Genomic DNA, 8,932 nt, shown 5'->3' on the forward strand with positions numbered 1-8,932 from the left:
TCCTGATACCTTCTGTATAGACCCATCTCCCAAGGCACTGCCCAGAGAGAGTACTTCCTGCTGCCTCCCAGTCAGTTCGGTGGTACCTAATCAATGCCATGCATCTACCCTGGACAGGCCCAGTGCATTCCCAGATCACACTTCCTTTCCTACAAACCCACCCAGCTTCCTCCTGACTCTCAGTCCTCCTCTTCCTCTCCAGTGTATGTCTGTCACCCCCCATTTCACCAGAGCGTCCTTGGGGGTTGGGATGTTAGGGGTGGGTTTGTTAAAGGGTAGTGGTGATAATGGGTTGGGGGACCCTGACTAGAGGGGCTGTTCTGTTCTGACTACAGCAGGTAGGTTGGGGTTTCCTCTTCCTTACCTAACCTTCGTTCTCTACCCTTCCTTTTTTCCACCTCTCCCCCACTTCTCTCTCTTCCTTCTCCTTACATCTGTGAGGCAGAAGGCACCTGGTGCTCCGATTCAGCCCCATTAAGTGGGAATTAGGAGAGGCTAGTTGACTCAGGGAGGCTTTGGGGGGCCTGGAAAGAACTGTTCAGATGTCAGGACAGTAGGTAGGGTGAGTAGAACAAGGAGGAGCAAGAAAGGAGCCATGACAGGTATTAGGACATGGACCGGCCCGTGTGGTGTGCCAGCTGGAAGTGGGGTGAGATGACTTCCTAGATAAGATCGTGGGTCTGTAGCCATGTTATTCCCAGGCATAGATGCCAAGAACAGCATGTTAAATAACCTCTATTCTTCCTGTCAGAGCTCACATCCCAGGGTTGCTAATGCCACTCACTGCCCCTCTCCTGCCACCCAGTGGCCTTGCCGGACACAAAAAAGCTAGTAACTGGGAAGCTGTTGGCCACTGCCATCATTTCTGAATCCTTTCTTTCCTGTGGGATTGAGCTGCAGCAGGCAGTGGCTCCTCACACTATAATTTTAACTCTGGCTGCCCTGCCTCTCTGTCAAAGTAGTTAGTGATCTGTAAACAGATGCTGAAAGGCACCAGGGGACCTCACCATTTAAAGGACTCCTGCAGTGAATTCTTTTGTAAAATAAATAATGGCACCCTAATTTATCTACTTTCTAAATTTGGCTCCATGGGGGTGTAAGGGCATGCCTGTGTGCTGTCGCCAGCAGACAAGCAGAGGGAAGGGAATCGAAGGTTTCTTCCTTCGCCGGCTCTCAGCCACACTCAGGATCCCCTACCATCCATCATTTCCTCTCTTGCTGACTTGTGGAAAGCGTGTGAGATGCTCAGCAAGCTAAGGCAGCTTTGCTTATGGCTGGGGTTTTGGTGACATTCTGACAGCGGAGCCTTTGATTTGGGAGGGAGAACTGATCTGGGAGCTTCTACTTCGCAGGATTTTGTATCCTTTAGAGACAGGGTCAGACATAACTAGGTTGCCAGGCCTAAACTGCCCAGTGGCCCAGGAAATAATTTGGAAACTTTTGCTAAACCACTTTAGGTATTGGTCCCTCTACAACTCGGCCATTAATTTTAAAATTAATTTTGTGCCTGTATTTTAAGCCAAGTGAGTAACCAGAAGTATAGTACAAATGGCTTCCTTCTCTCTCAGCAGAGGAACAGAAGCCAGAGCTGAGGGCAGGAGCCAAGAGTTGGTCCAGGAGCAGCAGGGGGTGATACAATAGGACCAGGGATGGGAGTAGGGTCTGGTGCCCCTCACCGTTTAAGTGGGAGCCCAGGGACAGGGATTGAAAGGAATGTGGGGGTGGAAAGGAAGGAGGCATTTCTGCTTCCTGTGGCTGCAGAGATTGGGGCATGCTGTGTCTCTGCAGAAGCTCCCAGTAGGCTCTGGTAGCCTGAGAGAGAGAGGCAGCCCTCCCACATCACTTCCCTGAATCCCCTTCCTTTCCCCCCAGTACAGTTAAACCTCTCTAATTTGGAATGTTATATTTGAGAAGATGGCTACTCTGAATAAGTGACAAAACTGAATGACAGTGTCTATTTAATGAAATGCATGTCTTCAAAATATATACAGTAAGTAAACCTCAATGAATAAGGCTTTTCTACTCGAGGCCCTCAGGGAGCATGCGTTAGTGAATAGATAGGATTGAAAAGTCTGTTTTTTTGGTATAGGTTAAATATTCCTCCTACAGACACATTTCTACTATTAATTTTCTTAGCACACCCTTTCTTCATAGATAAAGGAAAACTCAAACCCAGTATTTATTCAAATTATGAAAAAATTCCAAATCCACAGGGGTTTGGATTATTGAGGTTTTGCTGTACTGCCTCCCCTTGTTCCCTTAACACAAAGTTCCTACCTTGGATTGGGGGTGGGCCGGGAGAAGGCTCCAACACGAGGAGGGTGGGCTGGGAAGAAGATGCAAGGGTTTGGGGTGGGGGTAGGAACTTGCTTCTTTTGAACTGGTGTCCTGGTGTGACCCTGGGTTGAAGGCCTCTGTTAGGAGTCTGGGGTAAGAGTCTCTTCTCCCTGATCCCAGAAGATGTAACTTCTACTGAAGGTGAGACACAAAATAGGAGGGGATGTGGGGGTTGTCCTGGGAAAGAGGATGGGATCTGGCTAATGGAGCGGGCTGGCTATGGGGGAGGCCACTGTTAGGGGGCTGGCACCCAGGCCCCTTCGAAGGGTCTCAATAAGTCCGCGCTCTCCTCTTTGGTGTCTTGCAGGAGAGGCAGCTTCCCCCCTTGGGTCCAACAAACCCGCGTGTGACGCTGGCCCCACCTTGGAACGGCCTGGCACCCCCAGCCCCGCCCCCCCCCACCCCGGCTGCAGATCACCGAGAACGGCGAGTTCAGAAACACCGCAGACCACTAGCCCACCCAGCATCACAGACCTCCCTGCCCATGTACCCCACCCCGGAACAGCACCAACTACCAGGACTGGACGTCGCTGAAGGACAGCGGGATTGCCTCCCTGAATGCCTCCTTAGAGGGGCACCAGTCCCCCACCCCCACTGCACCATTTCCAGGAAGGAGAGTGGGACCCTTAGCTGTCCCTCTTTCCCTCCTGTTGGGGTGCTGCCCCCTATGACCCCCAGGGACCCTTGCCCCAGGACACCACCTACCCCACACTGATCCCTTCACTCCGGGGTGCTATCCCCATCTTCTGCCTCATCGTTCCCCTGAGCACTGGGGGACAGACCCTCGCCCCCACCCTGGGGGTGTGGCACCTCCAAACTTTCAACTTCAGGGTGATTTTTTAGCAGTAACCAGAGCTGACAATCTAACTCCCCTCCACCGCCCCATTTTGGCCTCCCCTGTCCCCCTTGTTATGGGGAGGGGACCCCAGGTGAGGGGGCCCTATTACCCCTTGATTTCTCAGGAGCGTCTGGGGGGGCTCAGCACGCACAAACTCCTTCTCCTCCTACCACTCTTAAATTTACTCCCTCCCCACCCAGAACCCAGATGGGGTGGAGGGGCCACCGGGGCAGGGTGGGGGCTGCAAGGGGGGAATGGGAGTTGTCTCCCCTTCCTCCCACACCTGATCTGCTCTTGGCTGGTCCCAGAGCGGGGTGAGGGGGCTGATGCCCCCCCCTCCCCCAGTGTGTTGGGTGGGGTGGAATTGAGATTAGGGTGAGGGGTTAGAGTTTAGGAGGATGTGTATGTTGGGGAGGACAGTCTAGCTGATCTGCCCTACCAGGACACAGTCCCCCTGCCCCTCCCCTCTCTCTTCTTGGTCTCTACTCCCAGGGGGAGGGGGGAACTTACTCTAGGAAAAGCCATGTCTCTCTCCCCCAGGGTGGGGGGACCTGTGTGGAAGAGGGGTGTTGGGGGCCCCTTTACATGACTCTGTCCCCTGGGGGAGGTAGGACAGGGCTGGGCTACCCTCTCATCCTCCCCCTCCCCAATCTCCCTCCACTTCCCTCCCTCCCGCCAGCTCCACAATTTTTCGGTGTTTCTCTGTACATAGCTCTCTGGCGGGATAGGGGAGGTAGGATGGATGGGGTTTGGGGTGGGTAGGTCATGGAAAGGGTTATCCCCTTCTTGACACCCCCTCTTCCTTGACTGCTGTCCCCTACCCAGCCTTGCCCCCTCATCCCTTCTTGCGTTTGGTATTGAGACTCTTCACAGACTCCACCCTTCTTTCTTTTGTATGGACAGTTCACCTTCAGTCCCCTCCCCCAATCACATACACCCAGCCGGGGCCAAATTTATACTTATATAAAAGTTGTAAATATGTGAAATTTTATCCCTGTGCCCTTTCCTTGCTTTCCCAACCTCAGACTCTACACCTGGGACCCCCTTCCCTCCTCTCTTATTTGGCTGTTGTAATTATCTGGGGTTTGTACTGTACATATCTGGGGTGTGTGTGTGGGGGCTGGGGGCAACCCCTGTGTACAGAGCTTCCTGGCCCCCTCCCCCCATGCTGCCCTCCCCACCCACCACCCTAAGGGTAGGGAGATGCTCTTCCTACCCGTTTTATTTTGTTTTCTCGTTTTCCTTCCCTACCCAACCCTACTCCCAGCCTTCTCTACCCCTACCACTGTCCCTTTTGCTCCACTCCCAGCCCCATTTCCTTTTTTCTGGAGTGTGTGGTGAAACAGAAAAATCATGTTTAATAAACGGAGATTGTTCTTTTATTGCTATGCTGACTTTCCTATGCTGGGACCTCCAGAAGGACCAGCAGGGTGACAAGACCTGCTTTTTGAGAGGAGGTCGACAGTCTAGGAGAAACTATCCCTGTGTGAAGACATAGTCTCCCAGAATATCACTCTCCCACCGAGTGAGATTTATTGTTTTAGAGCAGGGGTATTAAAAAACAAAATTCGACTGAGTAAATGTAAAGATCTAATGGGCTTTATTCACTGATTCATCCCAGCCCAGCTGCAGAAAAGGGAAGGTTTTTATAGGCGGGAAAGGGTGGGGAAAGGAAATGAGTAGCTAAGAACACATTGTTGTAGGCAAGGTGGCCCTCCTAAGAGGCATGGAAGGGTCTATCAGGTGTATTACCTCATTAGTACTTCAGGTGACTCCAGGCTGACTGGTTAAAGGTTGCACTCTGGGGAGAAAGTGAAACTGCGATTAGGTTAAGCATTAAGTCTTAGTTTGCAGACATGTGCTTGGCACAAGTGACTCCATTTTGGAACTGCTGGTTTTTAACAGTTTTGTACCGACAAACACCCAGTCTACCTCTCCCCTCACCAAGGCCCCACTTAACCTCAAGTAAAGGGGCCCAGGAACAGCAGCATTATCTGATAGAAAATTTCAAATATCTATCTACAAGTATCCTTTAAAGGAAATAATTACCTGGAAATAAGGCTTAATTACTGGTTAAAATGTTCCCATGCGGAATGGCGGGAAGAAAACGGTTCCTTAGCAAATTGGATTCCAACCACAGACCCACCGCGGGCCAGCCAGAGGCAGCAGGATGGCAACACCTACCTCGCAGGGCGGGGGTAGGATATAGGGTGATGTGGACAAGGCCTATCCCACACAGCAGGTGCCCCCTTAATCTCGCCCTCTTGGCACCTATCGGGGCGCGGACTCTCCATTTAACACGAGGTGGCTCACCAGTCGCCCCTCCGCCAGCGCCGTGCTCTGCAGAGCCCACCCCGCCGTCGCGCGGCCAGCGTCGCCTCTCAGCACCGCCTTCTCGCCCACGCAGCCTATCAACACGAGGCTTGCAGGCTCCGATTGGCTGCTCTTAGCCCCGCCCGCCGCATCCGGCGTCGGCGTCAGGGGGAGGGGGCGGCTTCCGGTCCGGACGGTGCAGTCGTTACAGACTCGCTGCGGGCTGACTGGCCGGCGCTCGTGGCTTCCCGGCGGCCGCGGCTTCCCGGGAGCTGGCCCTGTGGGTAACGTAGGGGAAACGGAGCGGCAGCAGGCGCGGTCCCGGCCGGTGGGACCATTCAGGTTCGTGGCTGGAGGGCCTCCTCATCTTCCACAGGCCCTGGAAGTGAAAACCCGCGGTGGGTGTTGGTGGTTTCTGTTTTGTTGGTGGGGAGTGCGCGGGACTGATCAGGCTGAAAAGTTTCCACGTGTTGGGGGGTAGGGGAGGCAGGTGGTGTTTGAGGCGACACGGTCCCCTTATTCAGAGTTTCTGTGACCCTCGTCTCTTTCCTCCACAGCCCTGATCCGGCGTGGGGTCTACACCTGCCCTTCACTTCCTGGGATCGAACCTCTGGGATCTCTTTCCAAGGTGGCCATGGATACCTCGACATCTTTGCCTCCCATCCCCCCGTCCCCGAACTGCAACCCAGCCCCACGGACCATCCAGATTGAGTTTCCTCAGCATAGTTCATTGCTTCTGGAAGCCCTGAACCGTCACAGGCTAGAGGGAAAGTTCTGTGATGTGTCTCTCCTGGTGCAGGGCCGGGAACTTAGGGCTCACAAAGCAGTGTTGGCTGCTGCGTCTCCTTACTTTCATGACAAACTTCTTCTGGGGGATGCACCACGTCTCACCCTGCCCAGTGTCATTGAAGCTGATGCCTTCGAGGGGCTGCTCCAGCTTATTTATTCAGGGCGCCTCCGCCTACCACTGGATGCTCTCCCTGCCCACCTCCTTGTGGCCAGTGGCCTCCAGATGTGGCAAGTAGTAGATCAGTGCTCAGAGATTCTTAGAGAATTAGAAACCTCAGGTGGTGGAATTTCAACCCGTGGAGCAACCCCTTATCACACACTTCTTTCCACTACATCCTCAACAGGAGGTTGGTGCATTCGCTCTTCCTCTTTCCAGACTCCTGCACAGTCTTCTGCTTCTACCCAAAACCCCGTTGGAGGGGAGGGGAGTGAACTAGGAGATGTGTTACAGATTCAAGTTGAGGAGGAGGAGGAGGAAGATGATGATGATGATGAAGAACAGGGGTCAGCAACCCTCTCTCAAACTCCTCAACCTTCCAGAGTATCAGGGGTACCCCACCCTCACGGATCCCACCCACTGCCCATCTCTGCTACTCCCCGTAGGCTACCAGAGGATGAGAGTGCACCACTTGAACCTCCTGCCCCTCCTGCACCACCCCCAAAAATCTTCTACATTAAGCAGGAACCCTTTGAGCCTAAGGAGGACATATCAGGAGGTGGAACGCAGTCTGGAGGAGTAAAGGAGGAGACCACGGTGTTTTCTGGAGGGGACACTGAAAGGAATGAAGAGCTAGGGTTCCTGCCGCCCTCAGGAGCAGGGGCAACATCGGGAGGAGGAGGTCCATCCTGGAAACCAGTGGATCTTCATGGGAATGAAATCCTGTCTGGGGGTGGGGGACCTGGGGGAGTAGGGCAGGCTGTTCATGGGCCGGTGAAGCTAGGGGGGACACCCCCTGCAGACGGAAAATGTTTTGGTTGCTTGTGTGGGAAGCGGTTTGCAGTGAAACCAAAGCGTGACCGGCATATCATGCTGACATTCAGCCTCCGACCCTTTGGCTGTGGCATCTGCAACAAGCGCTTCAAACTGAAGCACCATCTCACAGAGCATATGAAGACTCATGCGGGAGCCCTGCATGCCTGTCCACACTGTGGTCGTCGGTTCCGAGTCCATGCCTGTTTCCTTCGCCACCGGGACCTGTGCAAAGGCCAGGGCTGGGCCACTGCTCACTGGACTTACAAGTGACTGCTGCGGTCATACACTAACTTCTAGGATGTGAGCCACTGCTGCTGATGGATACTTACCCCTCACTACCATGGCACCCCAATCATGGATCTTGTAATCATGCCACAAGGATAAATACATTATGGACCTCTTGTTTTTGGGTATGGACCTCAACCTGGCAGGTTTGGAAACAGATTTCTCATCTCACTGCAAGTTTTTACTAATCACCTTACAGGAAATTGGTTTACAGGCCATATGTAAATTGGTCACTTGCCCTGACAGAACTTTTCATACAGAAAACCAAATTTCAGATTAGAAGTTTATTTGGAGAGGAGAATTAGAACAAAGAGACATAATGATAAATGTTTCATTCGGTCTCCATGAGGAGTTAAAGGAGCTGGTCTCCATCTAGGGATATGTTTGATTTAGAGTTCTAGTAATTCAGGGACTAAGTGCTAAGCTTGTCTTTTGCTCATCACTGCTGAAATGTGAGCGGAGTTCTTTTTTATGTATTTTTCTTGTTATGTCTTTTGAGAAGCCCCTCAGATCATAACTTGTTTTCTCACCAGTAGATATCTTCCCAACACCTTTATTTTTATGTTGTAGTTGAGCACTTTAACAAATTGAGCATTCCATGTGTCATTCCTAGAACCCTCTTTAATAGAAGATATTTTCTCAATTGCCTATGCCTCTTGTCTGCTTTTGACCACCACTGATTACTCATGTATTGATCACAGTGACTGGAATGTGACCAGAGAACTCAGGAGATGGCCACTGACCTAAAATGCTTTCAAGGTAGCACCACTGCTCTGAACAAGTGTCTTTGGTCAGAGGGATTCAGGGCTGATACAACACATACTTCAGGCTAGAGAGTAACTGCGTGGTGGGACCACAGCCCTCCCTTTCCATCCCCACTCCTACATGGTAGCCACTTGGTTGAGAAATAGAGGGCAGATTTTGAAATGGGGAGATTGTCACAGGTTACTTAATCTCTTCAAATAAACTTTGCCCTGAAATTGAGAGCTGACAATGGACTAGACTGAGTAATTTATGTGGCAGGGACAGCATGAAAACAGTTGCCAAGACTTGATTGTTTTGCAGCTGGGTTAGTTATGTTGATGGGGAAAGAATGGGATAGTTTCACTCTGGTGCACAGAAAACAGTTCTGGACCTTTAGTGGGCTAGAGTCTAGGCCTGTACCTGCCATTGAATAACCTCTGGTAAGTTACCTTATCTTTCAGAGTCTGAACTGTTACTTTTGGGGGAGGGGTCGGCAGGGGGTGGTATGTAACTCCTAACTGGTTCTCTGCATTCTCTTTTTTATTTATTTTTTAATTTTTTTTATCCTCACCCAAGGACATTTTTGCATTTATCTTCAGATGGAGCGGGAGGGAGAGATGGAGAAAGAGAGAGAACCATCAGCATGAGAGAGA

The 8,932-nt window shown here is 51.9% G+C and overlaps 1 protein-coding gene across 2 annotated transcripts; it reads left to right on the plus strand.

The window, feature by feature from the left end:
- The first annotated feature begins 5,700 nt into the window (after positions 1-5,700).
- ZBTB9 (zinc finger and BTB domain containing 9) lies at positions 5,701-8,574 on the plus strand. Of its 2 annotated transcripts, none has more exons than XM_036248706.1 (2): positions 5,701-5,886; positions 6,046-8,574. In XM_036248706.1, the coding sequence occupies exon 2, from the start codon at positions 6,123-6,125 to the stop codon at positions 7,518-7,520; it is 1,398 nt and encodes a 465-aa protein (XP_036104599.1). In that variant the 5' UTR covers positions 5,701-5,886; positions 6,046-6,122; the 3' UTR covers positions 7,521-8,574. The 2 variants fall into 2 exon arrangements, with proteins under 2 accessions (XP_036104599.1, XP_036104600.1); XM_036248707.1 differs by having other exon boundaries at positions 5,701-5,830.
- Positions 8,575-8,932: the final 358 nt, after the last annotated feature.

Source organism: Molossus molossus, unplaced genomic scaffold (assembly GCF_014108415.1).
Source record: "Molossus molossus isolate mMolMol1 unplaced genomic scaffold, mMolMol1.p scaffold_m16_p_8, whole genome shotgun sequence".
NCBI lineage: Eukaryota > Metazoa > Chordata > Mammalia > Chiroptera > Molossidae > Molossus > Molossus molossus.

Bases quoted from the DNA above. Each gene is read 5' to 3' on its own strand.
- ZBTB9 (XM_036248706.1), top strand. From the start codon at position 6,123: ATGGATACCTCGACATCTTTGCCTCCCATCCCCCCGTCCCCGAACTGC.